This window comes from Coffea arabica, chromosome 10e (genome assembly GCF_036785885.1).
Source record: "Coffea arabica cultivar ET-39 chromosome 10e, Coffea Arabica ET-39 HiFi, whole genome shotgun sequence".
Classification (NCBI taxonomy): Eukaryota; Viridiplantae; Streptophyta; class Magnoliopsida; order Gentianales; family Rubiaceae; genus Coffea; species Coffea arabica.
Window position 1 is genome coordinate 3,354,900 of NC_092328.1, and position 22,799 is coordinate 3,377,698.

Consider the following 22,799-nt stretch of genomic DNA (forward strand, 5'->3'; position numbering starts at 1 on the left):
TTAGAGTTATACAGGAGGGTTTTGCTAATGCTAGGTCGCCGCCATATGTTGCAATGTGTGATATTTCCAGAAGCATGACTTGATAAACTTATCTCATAATTAATCTTCCCTTAATCTCTAAGACTTCAACTAAGATTGCCCACTCTTTGTCTAATTTCTTCCAAACGTATCAACGAGTATGGTTTATGTTTTTTTTTTTTCTCATTTTGGCATGCCACACATACTAGTACTTTTTTCCGGTCAACACAAGTTAACTCAATTAACAAGAACGAACCACTCACTCATAAAAGATCATGTGTTAGAATTTCGCTGTCGATGTGAAGATTGTGTTGATGGGCGATTTGTAAGAACTCCTATAAGCCATCTATAGTTCTGGAAGCATGCTCCGACCTATGGTGACGATGGAAGCCAAATCCATCCAAACTTGATTCTACCGAGAAAAACATACAAAAAAAAAAAAATACTAATCACTTCCACGGGTAACATTTTCCTATATTTGGCAAAACAATCCTTGTTGTGCTGCTCTTGTCTAACTGATAGATTAATTAACCATCCCATCACATAAATCTGTAACTTGAATCCATGCCACCCCACATTAAATTTGTTACTAGCGATTAGAGTTTGGAAAAAAAAAAAAAAACTGCAACATAAAGAAAAGATTAAGCGAATGGTAAATTTTTTTTTTTTTACGAGCGAAGCAATAGAAAATCACAGCAGGAATGTATGGAGGAGCAGATAAGAGAGATGCCTTGCCAACAACTCTATGGTTGCCCTGTCAATTTCGTACATAAGTAGTCGCTTTTTGCTGTTACGAAATCGCGAGGCCACCAATACCCGATATTCTAAAACGATTTCATTGCTCATAATTTTGGTGAGGAAACACATTTGATTTAACAACTTTTTTTGGGAAGGCCTTCTTGTTTGATAATCACACCATACCAGTTAACTGTTCCTCACAACCAAACTAATTAGTATGTTAGACCATCACAATTGCTCTAATTTCGTCAACATCTTCCTAATTTATATTACATGAAAACCAGAGCCAGAATCATAATTTTGATTCATTTGCTGCATTATCTTCAGGCTAATCATGACCTGTCATTCTAATTAGTTTATGATTAAGTCCCAAGACCAATTAAGATGGCCACAACCGTAGGTAATATATATACCCAACCTGTACCAAGTTGAATTACAAACTTGCCCGACTGATGTATTAGAAATAATAGCTTGGGACGGATGTAATGCTAACCGAAAAAGGGTGGATTATTTTGTGAAAGAACTTTTGGACCTATTAAAAGTGGAATTTATATGTTTGAGGAAATTATCCAACAATTGGAGATGAAAAAGGAGGCCCGAAATTTTGCGACCAGTGCAGAGTTCAATTTATTAAAGTTGCTTTTTAAAAAACGAGTGCTAAATTATTCATTTATCATTTAATGTGATATACACTTAAATGTATTAAAAATACATAACAATTCAATAATTTAATAAATTCAAATTTTAGTTTTCAAACTTCATATCAAACGCACCCTAGGATTATACACAAATAACCAGAAGTGGCTTTGTACTCGGGAGCCTATCACCTGAAAACGAATTCCTGGAAATCATTAAACGCCGTTCTTTTCTTGTTCAGTTCTTCATTTCTGTATTTTTGGATCTAATGACATCTGAGATTGCTGCTGATTACATTGTGCGTGGATCACAACATTGCAAACGTCCAAATGCAGTGATTGCTCTGAGTTCTAACGAAGCGACGCACACACCATATATGATACCCAATAAAGTCAACAATCACAGAGGTCTTAAAAATTTGTAACACTTCAGTGTCATCAGAAGAATGAAGCTGGAGCAGTTTTAAGCAGCATGTTTAAATACAATTCTGTTGAAGCAGATAACCACAGGGTAGCTCCATCCACTTGAAAGGACTCGGGACAAAATAACAAAAAGGTGGATGAAAGTTTGCATTCCAGCAAGCTGCCTAAAACTTTATATAATCTCATGAGGGATAAATCTCTTCCCCAAAATCTTCCAGCAACGCAGCAACATAAACCTAGCACATTCAAGAAACTCGACATATGACCACCCAAGAAAAAAAGAGACTGTTGCGGAAAAAGAAGGGCTAAAGTGTGTACGAGAGTCATCAATCTCTGCCGCTGGCCAGCTTTGATGTCAATTTAGAAATATGCCGTGTATTTTCCTATGTGAGATCCTACCCTTTAAGAAGTTTGTCTCCAAGATTCATGATTTTGTAACTTCCTGGATGTGTCGTGAGTGGCTTTTCCCTGGAGGAATAAATATTAGATCTTCCCAACCAGAATTCCTTTCACTCATCTGCAAGAAAGGAGTACAGATGCCGACTCAGTAATAGAATAACAAAAAAGTTTCAATCAGCACTTATTTTCTTTAAACTTTATATTTTGTGCAACATCAAGAAACAAGTGAAGTTGTTTAAAGTGCTTCCAAACGTGTGTGTGCTGAGTCTGCTGACTCAGTTTGATAAGAAAACCAAAAATTAGTTTTGGGAAAACATGGTCCTTCAAAGATTCCAATGTTCTGATTCATGTACCTCCATTTTCCTCAAAACATTTTCCAGATTCCCGACCTGCCAAATATGAGAGAAACATAAATATATCAGTCATACAATGAAACTTCGAAAGACTGTACATTTAAGTAATTACAACCATTTTAAGACATCTTTTACATGTATATAACGAAGCAGTACATGCTTTTCTACAATTGCCATTATCCTAGAACAGAACCCACAGCAGGAAGATTGCTTATAAACAGTATTTATTCATGGAAAGAATTAAGTGTTACAAAGGGGAGTTGAATGAATTTGGTACCAAAATGTGTTGAGAAACAGCAGGGCCTCTTCTTGAAGCCACCATTAACAATTCCTTCTCAAGGTCTTCCTGTCACACCAATATAACCCAAATATGTAAATCACGTATTCCATTAGTTCATTACCCTCTCCAGTCTCTGACATGAACAAAGATTAGATTTCACACACACCTTTCGAAAGTATATGGGTAAGTAGCGCTTATTTTTCCTCTTCACCACAAGGAGGTCAGACTGCAAATATATAAATAGAAGATAAAATAAGATTGCGAGAATCCCAGCTGCACACTGACGCAAGTAGTTAGGACTTAGACTGGGGTCTCTGATACTTATGAACAATAGCTTACAATTTTGAATGCAGATATGGGCGGAACTAGGGAGTGGCAGTCAGGTTTTGAAAAATTAAGTTTTTCTCCCCTGAAAAGTTGAAATATTCAAAAAATTTCTGTGTAAATTTAAACTTTTGTTCCCGCAAAAAGTTAAAAAATATTTCAAATTATATACTTAAGTTTTAGTTGAATTAGAGTTCGCTCTTTCAAACGAAAATTTCTGATTCAGCCTATGAATGCAGATAATCCTACACACTTATTCCTCCCAAACATTTAATTTTTCCCTCTAGCAGGAAATCGGGACAGGGACAGGGGAACTTTAGAGCTCTGGTAAATTATGCCCAATAAAACATTCATACTGCAGCAAAAGTTGTAAAGAACTAAACATTAATTATGGGAAATAGATAAGTACATTATCTGTAGACAAATATACATGGGATAAACATAAAATAAAAATTCACGCTGAAAGGCTAAATTATTTGTCAATTGGCTGTTTAATTAATTTAAACTACTCCAGATAGGGAAATTCTTTTCTCATTTTTACTTGAAAAACACAACTTTGTAATTATATATGTTGTGTTAACAATGTCAGCAAACCATCTCAAAACACAAAATAGCAGAAGCCATTTAATGTATTATGTCATCTTTAACTTTGAATTCTGAGCACAAGGCACCACTAAACAACAAATTATGGACAATAGGGGCATGCTCAAGAATAATAACTGCATACCTGAAAAACAGGAACCCCATCAAATCCACTCATGACATCCGAGGCTTTTAGCTAGCAAAGAAAGAAGAAACTGAGATGAAATTACATGGTTCCAATGCTACACGAGAACAACAGCTTGTCCTCAGGAATGAATTACACAATCATACTTGCAAAATTGTGTTTATGCGTAAGTGAGTCAGAGAAAGAAATGGGGGGAGGGGATGGTAAAATGTATAAATCGCCGCAAGTAGCACGATGTGGTAAATACATCCGTCATATGAACATTTTAGCACGCAAATAAGGCTTATCTCCATAAATGTGTAGTCACTAGGTTCTAGCAATAGGATCACCACATGATGGGACTTGTGAAATACAAAATACCAACCTCCAATGCATTTTTAATTTGGACAGGATCAGGCAAAAACCGGAAGGCAATGCCTTCAACCTTCAACATGTACACCTGAAAAACAAAGAAAGGTAACCAATGACCAAAAACTCACTTTAAGCTTGCACCACTTTTTAATAAATAAGTGAATTTGGCAGCATTTTCTATAGTTAATGTAAGCTTTTAGCTAGCGAAAACTTGATTTGTGGCAAACTAAAATTGTTCAGAGGCAACAAGCACTATAAATACATGGCAGAAGACATGAAATATGGACCATTTCCTTCTACACCAACTTATAATTTTGTAGTCCAATGGTTAAATTTATTATTTCCTGGTCTTAAAGCAATAAGTTTGATTCTTATCTCCCCCATTCAATGACTCAAGCCTCAATTTCAAAAAGTTCAAAAAGAACGATTTTTTTTAATTGGGAATTTACATTCAGAAAAAGAAAAGAAACAAAACCACAAGAAGTCTCACCTGTTCAAGTGCGATTGGAACGACCTTTGTTCCACCTCTCACTGCTCCCCTCCTTGACCTTACCTACAAAACCCAAACCATCAATTCCAGTTTCCCAATTACTATGATACCCTCTCTGTTATTTCCTCTCACCTGAGCTAGAAATGCTTCAGCATCTTCACGGCGAAAGCAAAGTAAGCCGATAGATTTCGCACCATCAGGATCAGAGATTAGTACGAACTCATTGTTCGAATTGCTGACGGTGTAAACAGAAGTACCGGCTAGGGTTTTGGCAACGTGGTCGGAGCTTAGAGTTTCAGAGGAGGTGGCGACGGCAGCATCATGGCGCGGCGGCTGCTGAGATTGCGAAGCAGAAGCGAAAGGCAGAAGTAGAGGAGAAGAAGAAGAATGAGCTGGCAGTAGTAGTGCCGGCGGCGGTGGTAGAAAGGACGGAAAATTGGCGGCGAGTTTAGAGGTGAGTCGTTTCGTATCTTCGAGTCGACTCGCGAGTTCGGCACCGAGCCGGAGGGTGTGTTGGTGGAGGAAAGCAGAGAACGAGAGGAGAGGATTGGAAGAAGTGGGGCCTACCGACTTCTTTGGGGCCTCCATAGCTGTTTGACTACTGTAAGAGAAGGGGCGAAAAAAGAAAGGACCCCAAGTTCTGGAACTTCTTATTTTAAAGTCGAGGCCTTGGGTGACTATTGGGCTGGGCTACTTCCACTTTGATTACCCTTGTAATCATTGTATTGGGCCATTTTGACTTCGATTGTCCGATTATCGGGCCAAGTTGTTTCATTGTTTTGTTGCATCTTCTGTTTCCAGTTTCCCAGTGGCCTACCATGCACTAAAAATTCGATTTGGACAACTTACTCTTGAATAGGGTCTAAACTTCTGACAAAGCAGACGGCAAATCCCAAAACATGCATGGTATACTAATTTGGGCAAAGCATTAGCATTCACCAATGCATATAGATCATTCATCCTTAGATTCATATGAGTACGTGATGCATTCATATAGTCTGATGGTGATTCAATCCTCGTCGATTTCTCGTGGCCATCTTGGATCACTCTTCAAAATAAGTTAGAGTATGTTAAAGTAAGAGTAGAAGTAGATGTAGATGTAGATGATGACAATTGACAAAAATCCTTCATTCTTGTGGATGTTCTAAAGAGTTAATCCCAGTAAAGAGTAAACCCCTTGAAAAATGCCTCTCAGTAAACTCCTTGAAAAATGCTTCTTCCTTGCAGTGCCTCGCTAAACATTTAATTGAATCAATCCAACTTCTGTGCTATTAAAGTTTTTTCCAATCAGGTAGAATTGGGTCGGGTAGCCCAATTTCGGGCTAAATTTTGGTATGTGCAATGCGTCTGGTTTCGTGAATTGACTAAATAAGTGAATTACCAAATTTTTTTAATTACTTGCTCTTGATGAAAAACTTTCTAACAATCTAGTGATTTCCCATATCGCTAAAAATTCTAAATTTGTGTAACTTTTGGTTAATCATAATTGACATTGATTTTACTGTATATTAGCTTATGACTACTATTTTAGGTTCGTTTGTTAAAATTACAAAATATATCAAAAAATGTAATTGTTAAGTACATTGTACTTATATTTTATGAGTTGAAAAGTTTTACCAGAAAGTATGCCATTCACAATTCATCTTGACTTATTTTATTAATTCAAAAGTTTGTTCACAATTTTTTTTGTGAAATTTTATATAGTGTGTAAAGGGTCTTCGGGCTTCTATGGGACCAAAAAAAAAAAGGAAAAATTTATATAGTATGGGGAGGGTTATTTGGTTAGTTCAGGGATCTAGATGCATTAAACATGCCAAATTCGGCTCGAAATTGGTTAGTCAACCCAATAATTATACATGATTGAAAATTTTATAATAGTACAGAGGTAAGTTGATTCAATTAGACATTCAAAAAATCATGTGATAAAGAGACATTTTTTAAGGGAATTTATCGGTAAATTATCCCTAACCTTCCCCCAAAACCCCCTTCCCCTGGCACACGCACCAAGGAGTTGGTCTCTAACAAGAACCTAAGTTAGGAATGGCTACACCTAGCCTAATCTATGAGGTCTTTTGACTTAGTAGGTTGTTCATTAACACTTTTAAACCAACCAATGCATTAAGACATAATGGGGCGAGAGGCAAGGGTTTCACCAATTTATCACAATTAAATGTGGCCTTATTTAAAAAATTCAAGTTGGTGCGTAGTGCACCTGTCTAGTCCGATGGTGGTTCAATCCCTTCCGAATTACCCTAGAATCTCTTCAGGCCCTCCCCTCCCCATAGTGTAGGAAGTTACCATATCGACAAAAAAAAAAAAAAATAACACTTTTAAACCTGATATTGACTCAACCCCATCTTAACCAGATGATCTGCGCAGCAATTGCCCACCCTCTAAGTGTGCTGAAGAACACATTCCCAAGGCTTCTATACACCTTAAAGCCATACATCTATACGCCAATAGACATTAAAGCCACGGCACTTTAATTGCTTCTATTTCCCTTAATTTTACTTCTATACGCCTTAAAGCTAAAGATGTATGAAAACTCATGATGCCCCAAATTCGTCAATATATAGATATATATACCCCACAAGCTATATTGTCAGAGATTGTGTCTGAGAACAACTTGATATTTGTAACCAACAAATAATTATTAGCAATGTGTAAAGTCCAAAGTAACTATTCGATACTGAGGTCCAAACGTGGTTGGTTTGTTTGGTTATTCACAAATTCATGACTACTCACATTTTATGTCGGACCACATGATCAAGCAAGCTTGTGTGCCTGTGCAAGAACCGATTCTGTGTTAGTCTTTCGTAATTCTCAAGAGGTTCTCTGGCAATCTTGTCGTTCATCCTCAATTTAGTCAATAATTCTTCAAGTCTTCAGCTTTAAGGGAATTCCAACATTTATGGTGTCATCATCAGCTGATCTCAGCTGCTTGCAGAATAACAGTATACTTCACCAATTTGGTTGGTCTAGATTCTTTGCTATGGTCAAGGAAAATTAGAATTTGTCCAGTTGATACCCTTGTCGGACAACAAGAGCCTAGTTGAAGCATTCTGCTCAATTATAGATAAAATTTCTTTAAAACCCAAAAAAAAAAAAACCACCTTATCGTCGAAGAAGATAGGTTGGAATCTAAACCATGTGACGCAGCAAGACCAGAAAAGTGTATATGAACTCTCTTGCCTTAGCCTAATCTCTAAGTATCACAAACAAAAGGGACTCTAGGCTTTGAACCGATAACAAAGGGACTATAGTTTGATCATCTCAAATCTATCAGTGTTCAGTACACTTGTACGAATCTTGCATCCTTTGAGATTTTGAACTTTGCCACCCATTATCCATTACGCCCAAGAACATTACCAGGTAATTTCTTTTAGTTTTCTTGAATAGATAGCAAAAGCTATGTAGGTTTAAAATAATATCCATATAGCATTTGCTTTTCCTAATTGACAGCTGATGACCGAATATATTCTTTAAAAAAGTTTGAAGACTTTATTAATACTCTTTGATTTGAGTGAGATAAACTCTTGTTTAAAGTTTCAGGAAACTTATTGGCCCTTTCTAGTATACTTGTTTATACCGTCGAAAATGGTTGGTGCAGTTTGATTTACTGCATGATTGGCTTTTTAATTTAAGTTCATATCAAGAGACCATTCAACCAAGTAACTCCTGTAAAGAGCTCGTCTTTAGTCACAGATTCTCCCATTCATCACAATTACTGAACGCGACACTTCACCTCGAGTTTCTTGAAATAGTATGTTCTTTTCGTGATTGTTTCTTCTTTTGATCAAAGCGTCTCCCACATGCTAGTATCGTCCCAAGTCATGCAAGTCTTCCTCTTTTTCTGTTTTCTTTTGGAATATATACATCACTGCCTCCAAGCGATAATTATGTTCCCGTCTTTTCTCAGACTCATATTCCGAGGAAATATGGGTAAGAAAATGATTTCACCATTGAAGGATGCTCCACTTTTGAGGTAATTTTTTGCCTTTTACCCGTTACTCCTGTTGTTGTTATCTTGATTCTTACATATGGGAATATATGAGATGCTAAATGATTGTTATCTCGAAGATCTTCAACCTGGAACAAGCCCCATAAGCGATTCTTTTCGTGTTTGTCTTGTCGATAAACCAGGATAAGATAAAGAGATCCATTGCTGCATCGCTTTTCTTCATATGTTTTTTGTTTATTAGGCAGCTACTATTATTATGATCATCCTCCTTTTTTTTTCCTCCTGTTAATGACGAAATGTGTATGACACTAACAGATGATGTGTTTCATTAACAACGGACATGTTACAGTAAATTGTGCCCTCAATTTCTTATTTGTAGACCAGGATATCGATTTTTTTTTTCTCAACATTTACTTCCAAAAGGGTTACAAATGGATCAAATAGCTCACAAATAGATCAAAACTTGCTCGAAACTCTTCAAGCTTAATACATTATTCTTGCATTTGTTAGAATGAAATGTTTATTGCATTCCTTATTAAAAATACGTATAAGCTCAAAATCGAACTTAATTGGTGCTTGACAATTGACAAAGAGTAAGCTACAATATCGTTCAGCTTGTCCTTGAGCTAGAAATTGACAAGCTCAACTTCAAGCATCATGAGTTATTATACTTCAGCTTGATTCAATTTCAGAATAATTCACTACTTCAGGTCAATTTTGTTTGATTCTATCTCTACTCCAAAGATAGAGTAAATGGCACTGCTCATATAATTTGCAAATTCTCCCTAGCTAGAAACAACTGTTCCTACCATTATTCTTGTAAGATTCTTAAAAGAAAAATACAACTATTATTCTCCAACATTCCCGTAATTTATTGTTGTATCATCTTTATGTTGATTTTGACCAGAATTTTGAAAACTATAACGTGGTCGTGATGTTGATTTTACCAAAATTCTCTATCAAAATCTTTATCTGCGTACTGAAAAGGCGTCCTAATGCACGAATGCTAATTTCTAACACATTATTCTGCATAGCAAAAAAGTATTATGTTGCTTAATTACTTTTGTTAAATACGTTGTTCTTAGTACTAGCTCTTTCAGGGAAAAAGTCAGTCATATTCTATGTTTTATTTTCACAAGTACGTCTTTTTGTCAGTTTGAATGGTTGAGGAAATGATGAAAGAAAAGGTTATTCAAAGAGATAATATTGTAATGTACTTTTTCTATTAAAGTAGTAGTCGTCCCATGTTCTAAAAAATGCGTATGTATTAACAATTTTGTAACTAAATCCTACTCTTGAAATATCCTCAAATTCGTCGGGACCAGACAAAATAAAGGAAAAAGGTGGTCAGAAATTGGAAATCTAAGTTGATGCTCTATGCCGCCAGATATGTTTTTATAAATTTCCCATCGGACAATTCCGTCCACATTAAACCCACTAAAACATTGTTTATTCTTAATTATTGGATCTAACAAACATTCATTCACAAGTTGCAAGAGGGAGGTTTTGTAAATTTAATTCCTCTCTTCTGTTTCTCTTATCCAACTTATCTCTAGTGTTCATTTTCTCTGAATCCCTTCCTCTTCGGGAGGTAGACCATCATGGTCTCTGTGATCTTCCTCCCAAAGGTTTTGCTTTTGTTATTTTCCTAATAAATTCTCTTTTAAATTTTGTTAGTGGGAGATCTTTGTTTCTCCTAGAGTTTCTAGTGAGATTTTTTATTCTCCTAAGAGTTCCTAGTGAGATTTTGGGTTACTTTTCCTTGTTTTGTTGTTTAAATTTGAATTTACTTTAGATCTGGTTGTTAAATCTGAATTTATTTCAGATTTGGGTCTATGTTGGCAAATCTCATTATTTTTATTGGAACTTACAACTGTTGATTAGCAGATCTGATAATTGCAATATGCATAGATTGGGTTTTAGCGATTTATTTTATGAGGAGATGATTTTAAAATTGATGGTAATTTTTAGATCTGCTCTGAATTTCTCAGGTCTTTTGTATCTGTTCAATTGCAGATCTACAATTTTTGTGCATGTTTTATCTGCCATTAGGGCAACGATGTATATCAATCGTATTTGACGATATCTAGCAATCCGTTAATGAAATATGTTTTGTTATTAAAAAAATGTTGGATCTAATTAATCAACTTGGCCAGAATCTTCTCTCACAGAATGTAATTCCCGTCCACGTTAAACACGCCAGAAGCATGATTATTCGTAATCTAAATTGAAGCCATGCTTTAAAGCAAGTAAAGTGATTCCTCTGCGAATAAGTAGGCCCGGAGAATAGAAGAGGAAATAATTAATAAGTGAAGTGGAAACAAAAGGAATAAACTACACTAGATTAAGGGTTAAACATACTAAGTCTCCCTAAACGTTTGGTTTGATTTGCAATTTCTCCCCCTAATGCTAGTTTTATTAGTTTTTCCTCTCGGTTAAGCCACATGAGTTTTGAAAGTTAAAAAATGTCACGAGTTCTCTGGAATATTTCCATTTTTCTTCAGTCCTTCTCTTACCAGCCCAAGCTTCTCTTATTGCCCAATTTTGGCGCTACAATCTTTTTCTTTTTTGTTTTGGAAAATGAAAATTTAAGTTCCAAAAGTCTTTCACTTTATATTAAAAAAAAAATTCGGTAAATTTGATACCTTGCTACTATTCAAAGCATTCGAGATGAGATTCAAATGTGCTAATAAATCAAGAAAAAGATTTTGGTTGTAAAAGTTACATGCTACTCTTTTTTGGCAATTGTTTTGTGAGTTTGTTTGACACATGAAACAATTTATCTTATATTTTATGGCATGCATTTTTAAGGATACTTTACCAAGCTCAAAAAAAAAAAAAAAGGATCTCTCTTTGAGGTGTTGTTTCTACTAATTGCTGATCCGAGGGTACCAATATCTTTTTATTAAATCATTGACATTAGCTGTTTTTCTGGGGAAGAAAATATAACAAAAATAACATTAGAAGGAAAACTACAAATCGCGCTGAACATTGAGGGCCTTAATGCATTTAATAACCCGGAGAATAATTCTTATCCCGAAGTAAAGCAGTTATGCGTTACTTTTGAGCTAGAATCTTGCATGTGATGTAACTATTAGCAGTTGTAGAAGCTAACAGATTGATCCAGGTACCTCTATATATTTAGGAGCAATAACCACACTTCTGGCAGCAAACTTGTGTGTGTAGTGCGTGAAATTAAGTGCTTTAAGAAGTACGTAGTTAACTTGAGAGCTAGCAATCAATGGCAATCAAACCCCGTCATGGTACTTTGCCATCAGGCGACGGCAAGCTTGCAATGAATTTGGAAGAGTTCAAGATATGGCTACAAAGGCACTTTGATACTGACAACGATGGCAGAATCAGCCAAGAAGAACTGCGGGAGGCCATCCGTGCAAGGGGAGGCTGGTTCACCAGATGGAAGGGTAAGAACGCAATGAAGTGTGCAGACAAGGATGGCAATGGATTCATTGACGAGGATGAAATCGACAACCTCAAAGACTTTGCTCTGAAGCATCTTGGTATCAGAATTGTAGCATAGTGTTTAAGCCATGTAGTGTTCAAAATCGAGTGCATGTTTGGTTTAGATGTGGTACGTGACTTGGGGTCAACTATGTGAATCATGTATCTTTGATTATTAAAGTTTATGGCAGTATAATTCTGCGTAGAAGGGAAGAATGGAGTAAATGTTTTCCTGATAAAGCCAATAGATGGGAAGGCTTGAACCTACGTACTTTTGGGAGTTAAACCTTAAATCTGTCAAAAATTAAGATGATCAGGAAAGGAACTCAAAAAGCATATGAATTTCAACTTGATGATCATGACACCAAATAACTCTTCACTGGTTCCGGGCAGATCCATATTCGGGCAAATCCTTTCCTTTCTTTGTTAATTCCAAAGCCCAAACGGTTATAATTTGATCTGTAGCTCCTCTCTGGCAGCAGAAAATAAAAGCAACCTGACAAATTAATTTTTTTTCCTCGTCTGTTTATGTTGAACAAAATTAGGTTTATTTGCTCTTTTATAAGTACTCAATATTGTTAATTCGGTCAAGACTTTCTAGATAAGAAGATTATTGTCTAAAAATTTCAGAAATCTCAAACTAATTTATTTTTTCCCCCTTAAAGCTATAAGTACACTTGATTCAATTATTTATTTTTTTGAATGGGAGACTCTAAATTTAGAATAAAAGGGGAAAAGGGGAGAGTTTGAACTAGAGATCTCACAATCATTGATTAATATCTTTATCTGATAAATTAGGTCTTGAGAACGTACACTTGATAAAACTTGATTTCTATAGTAATGCATGAATCATATGGCCTGCTATATCCAACTTAAAACAAACATTATACCTACCTCTTTTGTCCATTTAAAATGACAATACTAATCTTAATATTTTTAATAAAATTCTTTTGTTGCCATGCTTATGCAAAGGATGGATTTTATAATTTTTTTTACCTTTTTCCTTCTTATTCATTTCTCTTATATTTCATTAGAAGTATAGAAAAACTATCAACGTTGTCTCTAATATTTGTCCAAATTAAACGTTAAACTAGTAATATTTTTTTGATAACTTTTAATATCCTCAAATTTTTTTGTAGCTCTTTTATTTGGCATCCAAATCAAGGATAAGCCAACAATGATTAAAACCAACTGGCCCAAAATCACTACCAAATTATGATAGTTCCACCACTAAATTAGTCCATAAATTTTTATTAAAAAAATAGTCCATGAACTTTAAAAGAACAAAATAACACTTTCTTCTCTATCAAAAAAAGAATTTATATGTCCAATAAAGCACTATGAAAAATACCATATTACAACAAAAGATTTATTGTTAACATTGATTATCAAATAACAAATATTGGCATGAAAAACTTGACACTCTTTTTGTTTAGAAGAACAAATTGAACTTTGTAAGATAAGGGCATTTTAGGGTATTCATTAAATTTTTTATTTTATTTTAAAGTTTGGTTACCAAAGTGTTAAATCAAGGGAGGCAAGTGTAATTTTTAAAATGTCAAGAAAACTATGTGGAATAATAAGAAACCTCAAGGGAGGTTTCTGAAATTATACACAAATATCCTCGATAATGTATTAGATGGCATTCAAATTTGGAGTCATAACACATAATTAGGGTAGGGGTATTTTATTGAAAAGTGAAAACTAAATCACTAAATCGCCAAATCAAGTTAATTCGCTCTTTTAAATGTAGTATTAGTATAGATTTGTTTATAAGGTGGATAAAACTGGTGGTGGAATCTGATTATTAGCATGATATAAATCTAAATATTTTTTTGAATGAGCCGAAATATGGGAAGGCTTGAATCTAGGTACTTTTGTAAGCATGCTTTCTCAATTCTCAGTTAGTTAACTAGACCTTAAATCACTCAAACATAAGATGAGTAAAAGATCTAGAACTCAAAAGGCTAATAAAATACAACTTGATAATCATGTAACCACATCTCGTGTGTTACGCCTAGATTGAAATTCAGGCAAATCCTTTTGCTTTCGTTCTTGATTGCACTATCCAAACTTTTATGATTCTGATTCTTTGGCCCCTCTTTTGCTGCAGAAAATTAATAGACACTACCCGGCCTAAGGACAATATCCAAGTAATTTTTTCTCCCTTTGTTCTTTTCTACAAGATTAAAAGAAAGATAATCCATCAGTTGCTTTTTAGGTTGGATCTCGTTTGCTTTGATCAAATTCAGTCCAACGGGCATTTTCTCTCTTGAAATAAAAGAGTAGTACGTAAGCATCTTTCCTTATCTGTTATATTGAACAAATGGCATTTAGCATGTAAGCATCAAGTAGATAAGGTAGATATTGTGTCTCATAAGGACTCAATTTTGTTAATTTGAACAATTGAAAAGGATACTTAAGAACAAATTTTCATCGAAGTGATCAAAGTCACTCTTTTCCTTAAAAGAAGGTAGTGTGGTGTACAAAAGTGTAGTGATGCTCGATTTTGTATAATATGGATTTGGCTAAAAGGTAGTCAATGGACAAATGTTTATATTTTTTGAAAGAACGTACTTAATTTAGAAAATATTTAAATGTAAAAATACAATAAATATGAATATATGCATTTGTCTGATAAATTAGATACCTGCTAGAAAAATCATATATCATTCTAATGATTTAAAGTCCAATCTTTTCCTTTTCTTGGGTTACATGTACTAACCCTTGCGTATAAAAGCATATATCACTTCCTTGAACTCGAGCAAGCTGTTGAGACACAATACTTTTGAATCATTAAACATCCTAATGGATACGGACCAAACGATCTTAAGGAAGAAGCTTGTAAGAAGGTGCTTCTGTATCCCTTGTGCCTAACCTTTCTATAAAGTAAAGACAGACTCAGGGTGGCAAAACATAAATGATTGCTATGATTCGATTTCGTAAATATTCCCCCTTGCAATAGTCGTCCAGATCAAACACAATATATTTAGTTGGGATAAAACTAAAGAATGTTTCCTTATCCTAATCCTTCTCAACCAACACAAAGAAAACTTCCTTTGGCATCGTTTTCCCAATTCCAATAACTAAGGGACTAAAATCTCAGCCAACAGTTTGTATCAATAATTGCGGTTAGTCGTGTTACGAGCTTTTAGACCAACCTGGATAGATTCTTTTGGACCATAATGCACTTGTTGTTGTGGAATCCCACAACTTTAGAAGCTTTCAGTCAAGAACTGTAAATATAGGAGCATTTTATAGTCCATTTAATTTATCATACCCAGGTGTATGCGTGGCGTCTAATTAAGTGCTTGAAACAAATTGAGTTCATAATTTGACATAGGAAATTAATGGGGATAATGGCCTTCAGAACCCCCAGTAAACCTGGTGAAGTTGATGGCAAACTTATCATGAATCCAGTAGAGTTCCAGAAATGGCTTAAAAAATTTGTTAGTAACAGAGATGGCCGGATTAGCAAAGAAGAGCTCAGGGAGGCTATGTTGGGTTTTAGGGATACTACGCAGCGGAAAAATAAAAAATTTTCCCTAAAATCATCCAGGAATCACCCTAGATTTTACGTATGATGTATAAAAGGTAGGGTTATAGGATTACCTTAATCCAAGCAGCGTCTCCCTGCAGCGTTGTTTGAGGATGGTCAGCCCTTAAGCAGTCCAATCGTCCTGCCTCTACTGATATCCACGCTAGAGCAACCCTGAGTCGTCTCACGAACTATGTATTGAAGAGCAAGAAAAAGTTGCTAGCCCTTCTTACTCTTATTCGAAAAAAAATATGTGACACTCACAGATTCTCTCTTTTTCTATTTGTTACCTTCACCCTCTCGTATCTGTATCTCAGCCAAAAAAACTATTGAAGAGCGAGAGAGAGGGATACCTGATAATATATGATGATAAGTCTCCTTGTCTGATTCAAAATCAAAAGCCTAAGACTTCTCTTCACTCAAGACTCTATCTATCATCATCTGATAGATAAGAGATAACCATTTACTCTTATCTGCTCAAATAGGCCTGGGATTAATTTTCTTTTAAAATTAAACCCCGATAATTCACGTAGTTTCAATCCAGGATTAAATCTCTATTGCGTGTGACCCAATAGGTCCCGAATGTATTGGTAATAATTATGGTTTAATAATTAGATAAAATAAACGACTTTATTTTATCATAACTTATAATAAATAATTAACCCATAATTATAAATCACGAGCGGTGTCTAGCAACACATCGTGATTGCCCAATTATTCGGAATTAGTCAAGGGAATTTGACCTAACCTTTCCGTGAAAAATTACCGTGTAATTATTATCCTTTCACCAAAGATATCCAATTAATCAGGAATAAGGAATAAGTGCCAATTCTTTGATGACTAATTAAATTTTCTAGTTCCCGAAATTTACCCTTAATTAGGTTAAATTGAAGACATTCTTCAATTTACCTAATAGTCGACTTTAGGGTTAATTTCTCACTAGTGGCCATCCGGATATCAACTCCTTCTATCAGAGTGGTAAATCCTGTCTTGATCACCCATTTTCTTTACGTGCTTCACACTACATCCAACTTCTACATTTTAAGGTACTCACGAAGAGTAACAAGTAAATAGAGTCAAAATGTAGCGATTCACACTCAAGATACTATGGTGATCTCAAGTCGTAGGATCACTTACACAATTTTCACTAGAGATACATCATTGGCACTAGATAGATATCCTAACGGGATCTCTAAACGGATCATCCAATGCATTTGTACTTTTCAAATCATCTACACATTAGCCTAAGTATCTTCATACCATAGTTGATGAGAACAACCACTAATTACATTAATTAGAGGCTAACTGTGTACTAGTTTTATCGTACTAAAGATGTCCTATTTCATTAGTACAAAAATTAGGAAATTTTAATAATATTTCTATAAATGTGATTGATATCTCATAGTCACCAACTCTTGTGACTATCATCACATTAGTAATATTATAAGGACTTTATCGGTTGTATCTAATATTTAACAGATAAATAAGAAGTTATTAAAATACAAAACATATAATAAGGAATGTATAAGATAAAAACAAATACATTGTTTTAGGGCATACATTCCAACAGGCTATCCGTGCAAGGGGGAGGATGGTTTACATGGTGGAAATGTAAGGATGGACTGAAGTCAGCAGACAAGGACGGCAATGGATTCATCGAGGAAGAACTGCGTACCTCAAAGATTTTGCTCTCAAGCATCTTGGTATCAGAATTGTAGCAGTCAGAATTGCACGTTTTCGCATGTAATAGTTTAGTAAAGGCATCCTTTTTATGTACCCTTGGCAGATGAGGCCTGTGAAATGTGTATGGTTAATTCCTTAGTCTAGTGATTTGCATGTAGTTTGGGTACGCAGTTGACATATCGGATATTTGTATGGTTTTGCAACTAATATTGGAGATATTAGCTGGTTCGCAAATGTATAAATTATGATGGGTTGAAGTTGCTAATAAGTCTAGCTGGATTTCTCCTTCAAATTATTTGTAAGGGATGATTTCAGAAACCTCCCCTTATGTTTCTGACAATTTTACTGAGCTCCGCTATAGTTTGAAAAATTATACTTACCTCCCTTGATTTGATAGTTTCAGTAACAAATCCTTAAAATAATATTGAATTGGTCAATTTTTTAAATGAATACCCAAAAATAACCTTGTGTAATGAGTTTAATTAATTTATTTTCCTATATAATTATAAGACTATTTAGTATAATTAATTATAAAAAAAGGTGCCAAATTTTTCATATCCATATCTACTATAAATAATTATAATAATAATTGTATTTCTATGATATGATACTTTTGATGGTATTTTATTATGAATTTAGATATATAAGATAGAAAAGAAAATGTTGAAATAATTCATTTAAAATTTATCAATTTTTGGAGTAGTAGAATTATCATAATTTAGTAGTGCTGGATTTCTCCTTCAAATTATTTGTAATAGTCTTACTACTCCCTTTATAGAAATTTTTTTTTAAAAAAATGCCAAATATAAAAGACCATTTTTACTCCAAAGATAGGACGGGACATCCATCGAGATGGCTGTTTCTTTAGAAAATTATTTTAGAAAAACATTTAATATACTCTTTAATTATTTATTTTTTGTCTCGCATGCAGATTTAATTTCACAAAACCAATACAGCATTGCTTTCAAAAAGGATATCATCCCAAATAAAAGAATGACAAAATTTAAGTTAACAAAAATGGCACTTCTCATCCTCAATAATTGGGGGTCGAATCATTCTCTATACTTTTAGTTCTATCAATTTAATACAATTGATTGCAAATCAACTATGTAATTTTGGTGAGTTTGCTAAACTTCAAGTCACTCAAAAAAATAAAAGATCACTAAAAGAACCCAAAAGGCTTATAAAATACAACTTGCTTGATAATCATGACACTACGTCATGTGTTACACGTACATACAAAATTCGGGCGAATCCTTTCTTCTCCTTTTTTTTTTTTTCTTGATTCCAATATCCAAACTTTTATGATTCTTTGGCCCCTCTTATCCCTATTTTGCAGCAGAAAATATACTCTAACCGGCCAAGGTACGCTGTCCATGCCTTTGCTTTGTCCCCTATGTGTGTCACAAGATGAAGAGCAAGAAAGATCATGAGCCATCAGTTTCAATTTAGGATATAACTCGTTTTCTTTGATTAAATTCAGCACAACGGCCATTTTCTCTCTTGAATTAAAAGAGTAGTATGACGCTAATTTTTCTCGTCTATTATATTAAAAAACTAGGTTCTGTCTCTCATAAATACTCAATCTTGTCAGGTTGAACAATTGAAAATGGTTAAGAGCATATATATTCATACAAGTGATCAAATTCACTCTTGAAAGGACGTTGTTAATAAAGATGTACCAAAAGATGGGGATGCTCGATCAGCTGGGAATTTTAATTTTGAATGTGATCTCACATTTATTGTAACTCCAAAAAAGATGAAAAAATAATTTACACTTGAACTTCAAATTTTATCCATTTGACATGCATCTTCTCTATATATGCAAAACAAAAATTGTTTCTACAACTGGATTTCATAAATATCCCTTCTTGCAATATTCGTCCATATCAAAGTAGTATCAAACGCAACACACTTGGTCGGGGTGGAACTAAAGAATAATTCCTTAACATCAATCAACCCGAAAGAAAACCGTCTCTGGCATTGTTGTCCCTGTTCTATCGGTCGTCAACCGATAACTATCTGACTAAAAATCTAAGCCAACAATTGGTATCAATAATTGCGTTAATCTTGTGTTGCAAGCTTTTAGACCAGTGTAGAAAGATTCTTATTCCTTGAAAGGGTGGCAATTTGCCTTCTCTTAAACCATAATGCAGGTGATGTTGTAAAATAGTACTACAACTTTAGAAGCTTTAAGTACATACTAGTATAAATATAGGAGTATCTCAGTCATTGTTGCGTACCACAGTGTAAAGCGAGTAGAAAATTTGAGATAGAAGGTTAATGGCTATCATACACGACCAAACACCTCGCAATGTCGACGGCAAACTACAAATCATGAGTCTGGAAGAGTTCAAGGAATGGCTTAAAAAATTTGATAGTAACGGAGACGGCCGGATTAGCAAAGAAGAACTCAGGCAGGCCATCCGTGCAAAGGGAGGGTGGTTTACACGGTGGAAATGCAAGGACGGACTGAAGTCAGCGGACAAGGACGGCAATGGATTCATCGAGGATGACGAGATGAGCTACCTCAAAGATTTTGCTCTCAAGCATCTCGGTATCAAAATTGTAATAGTTTAAGCCGATCGACTAGGTCTTCGATCTTGTGCATGTTTTCCGTGGAACAGTTTAGTTAAGGGTTTCTTTTTTTATCGCTACACCCTTGACGTATCCTAGCCTAGGTGAGTTTGGCTAAGTCATGTATTTGGCTGCTGTGAACCACGTCGTGCTTGTACTATCAAGTCCTTGTGTGGCTTGCAAATGTAAAAATTATCCCAGTTGAAGTTGCTAATTTGGCTAGATTTCTCCTTCTAATTATTGAAGGTAAAAGATATTCAAAGTGACCGAGGGATTTATTGTGATACCCAAAAGATTCCCATATTAGGAAAAAAAAAATTGATATGTAAGTCCAAACTCATTATATGTTATTTACGTTCAAATGTTATTGGGCCAACCCTCGAATTTGGATCGTTATAATATCTAATTACAATACTTATATTGCATGGATTGCTTTTCAAAAAGTACGTAAATAAATTTGTATGTAAATAATATGAATATATATATTAAATATATATGTGGGAAAATATGATATTAATGTTACACAAATTTTATTTTTTTTTTCAAAAAATTGAAGTGTATTTTTGGGAAGCAAAATACTCCAAAAGCTTACTAGATGTTTGATAAGATTATGTGAAAAATATGAGTGCTTTATACAAGTATTTCTGAAAGAGTTCACTTATAGGAAAAAACGAGTTAAATAATACAAAATGACTAAGTGATAGATACGAAAATGAAAACTTCTAAAAATCAAGAGGTGAGTTATCTTTTAGTTTTTTTAATTGTATATTGTTTAAAATAGGATTTTCCTTTCTAGAGTTTATATCTGTCATATATTGCTTATATTACGATACGAAAGTTTACAAATATTTACAAACCAGCTAGACTTGGGTCAACTAAAGAGATTACTTTAAAAGGGAAGTGATATTTGCACTCGCCAATTAGTTTTTAGCACTTTTTGGAAGTTATATTTTTAGTGAGTGAATTTGAGTGCAAATATATTTAATTACGTTTTTCACTGACCTATTGAAATTGGGTAATTAGCTCAAAACCGATACCAAAGAGTGGTGAACCAAGCTCTTTATTAATCTGTTTGAAAAATATGTAAAAGCTGAGACCTTAATTTGTCCTTAAAATTTGTAAGTGCCTATCTTTCGAAAACTGATAGGAGTAGTGGTTACTACAAACTACAATTCCGATATCGTTACGTCTAATAGAACTTCTAAAAATGCGGAACCAACTTATATATAAATAAATATATATATATATATATTCTGAAATGCAATAATTTTATCACTATTTCTTTCTCGAGCAGTTTCCTAAAAAAATATTGCTATAGGCAATAAAATTTTTCGTACGTGTCATATATATAAAGCTTAGTTTACTCTCAAAATTACTCAATCCTCATTAAAAATAGCGAAGGACTAAATTCACATTCTTTAATGTATTGATAACTGTATTGTGGTATGATAACCGCCCCAGTTGTGTAATTATAATGGGATGGTATCGATTTAACATTTCTCTTAAAACTATTTACTGGTAACTTGCACCTAATAATCATTGATAGGATTGCCCATATCATTACAATTTGGAATGTTTCGCAAAAGCCATAGCGACTCAAAGAGTGAACTGATAAAGAAACAGAAAAGATATCTTGCACATTCTTTAGTTTTGCAAACTTTAACTCTTTGAGGTATGTACCATAAAATAAAATAAGTGAGAGGTCGCGAGGAGGGTTTGATCGGATAATACAGAAAGAGATAATGTAAGTGAAAAGTTTAACTCGAAACCTTCCATTTATATCCAAAAAAAAGTACCATATATAAAGTAACATAAAGTAAGATTGGGGTGGCAAAACATAAGTGATTTATATGATTCGATATAGTAGATATCCTCTTGCGATTCATATTCGTCCATATCAAACACAACACATTGAGTTGGGATAAAACCAAAGAATAATTGCTTCAACTGATACTCCTCATGAATCAACCGGAAGAAAGCCGTCTTTGGCATTTTTGTCCCAGTTCTATAGGTCGTCAACGAATAACTAACTCACTAAAATCTGAGCCAACCGTCTGTATCAATAATTGGATTTACTCTTGTAAGTCAAGCTTTTAGACCACTGTAGATAGATTCTTATTCCGTGAAAGGGTCGCGGTATACTTTACCTTCTTTTGAATCATGATGCAAGTGATATTTTAAAGTATTACCAACGCAACTATACAAGCTTTAAGTCGAGTAGTTCTATAAATATAGGAGTATTTCAGTCACTTTTGCCTACCCCAGTGTAGAGTTAGCAGATAATTTGAGATAGAATATTAATGGCAATCATAGACCAAGACAAACCTCGCGATTTCAAAGGCAAACATCAAATCATGACTTCAGAAGAGTTCAAGAAATGGCTTAAAAAATTTGATAGTAATAAAGATGGCCGGATTAGCAAAGAAGAGCTCAGGGAAGCTATGCGTGCAAAGGGAGTGTGGTTTACAAGGTGGAAATATAAGAGTGGAATGAAGGCAGCAGACAAGAACCGGAATGGATTCATCGAGGATGACGAGATGATCTACCTCAAAGATTTTGCTCTCAAGCATCTTGGTATCAAAATTGTAACGTCTTAAGCCGATAAATCTTCGTCTTGTGCATGTTTTCGAATCGAATAGTTTAGTAAAAGGATCCTTTTTATCGCTACCTTTGAAGTATCCTAGGTATGTTTTGCTAAGCCCAGTGGGTTGCATGTATTTGGCTACTGTGAACTAGTCGTACTTGTGATTACAAATTCCTGTATGGTTTTGCAACTAATGATGGAGATATTAGTTTGCTAATGTATAAATTATCATGGGTCCAAGTTGCTAATTTGGCTAGAT

At 34.5% G+C, this 22,799-nt stretch overlaps 2 protein-coding genes across 3 annotated transcripts; one reads left to right on the plus strand and one right to left on the minus strand.

Moving 5' to 3' along the window:
• Window positions 1–1,740: 1,740 nt before the first annotated feature.
• Window positions 1,741–5,360, minus strand: LOC113710963 (protein TIC 22, chloroplastic). Of its 2 annotated transcripts, none has more exons than XM_027234067.2 (9): window positions 4,871–5,360; window positions 4,739–4,801; window positions 4,262–4,336; window positions 3,898–3,948; window positions 3,013–3,072; window positions 2,844–2,912; window positions 2,567–2,602; window positions 2,214–2,331; window positions 1,741–2,050 (listed from the first exon to the last, which is right to left on the minus strand). In XM_027234067.2, the coding sequence occupies exons 1-8, from the start codon at window positions 5,324–5,326 to the stop codon at window positions 2,239–2,241; spliced, it is 903 nt and encodes a 300-aa protein (XP_027089868.1). In that variant the 5' UTR covers window positions 5,327–5,360; the 3' UTR covers window positions 1,741–2,050; window positions 2,214–2,238. The 2 variants fall into 2 exon arrangements, 1 of the variants encoding a protein (XP_027089868.1); XR_003453051.2 differs by having other exon boundaries at window positions 1,949–2,050; window positions 2,133–2,331.
• Window positions 5,361–19,662: 14,302 nt separating this feature from the next.
• On the plus strand, window positions 19,663–22,553 carry LOC113712584 (uncharacterized). The gene is made up of 2 exons (XM_027236067.1): window positions 19,663–19,936; window positions 22,270–22,553. Exons 1-2 carry the CDS (start codon window positions 19,663–19,665, stop codon window positions 22,551–22,553), a joined length of 558 nt encoding a protein of 185 aa, XP_027091868.1.
• The last annotated feature ends 246 nt before the right edge of the window (window positions 22,554–22,799 follow it).

Coding starts and splice junctions, on each gene's coding strand:
- LOC113710963 (XM_027234067.2), bottom strand. CDS start 5,326: ATGGAGGCCCCAAAGAAGTCGGTAGGCCCCACTTCTTCCAATCCTCTC. Junction 3,949..4,261: donor AAATTAAAAATGCATTGGAG/GTTGGTATTTTG, acceptor TTTCTTTGCTAG/CTAAAAGCCTCGGATGTCAT. Junction 2,913..3,012: donor TACCCATATACTTTCGAAAG/GTGTGTGTGAAA, acceptor TTGGTGTGACAG/GAAGACCTTGAGAAGGAATT.
- LOC113712584 (XM_027236067.1), top strand. CDS start 19,663: ATGGCTATCATACACGACCAAACACCTCGCAATGTCGACGGCAAACTA. Junction 19,937..22,269: donor TTTTGCTCTCAAGCATCTCG/GTATCAAAATTG, acceptor TGGCAATCATAG/ACCAAGACAAACCTCGCGAT.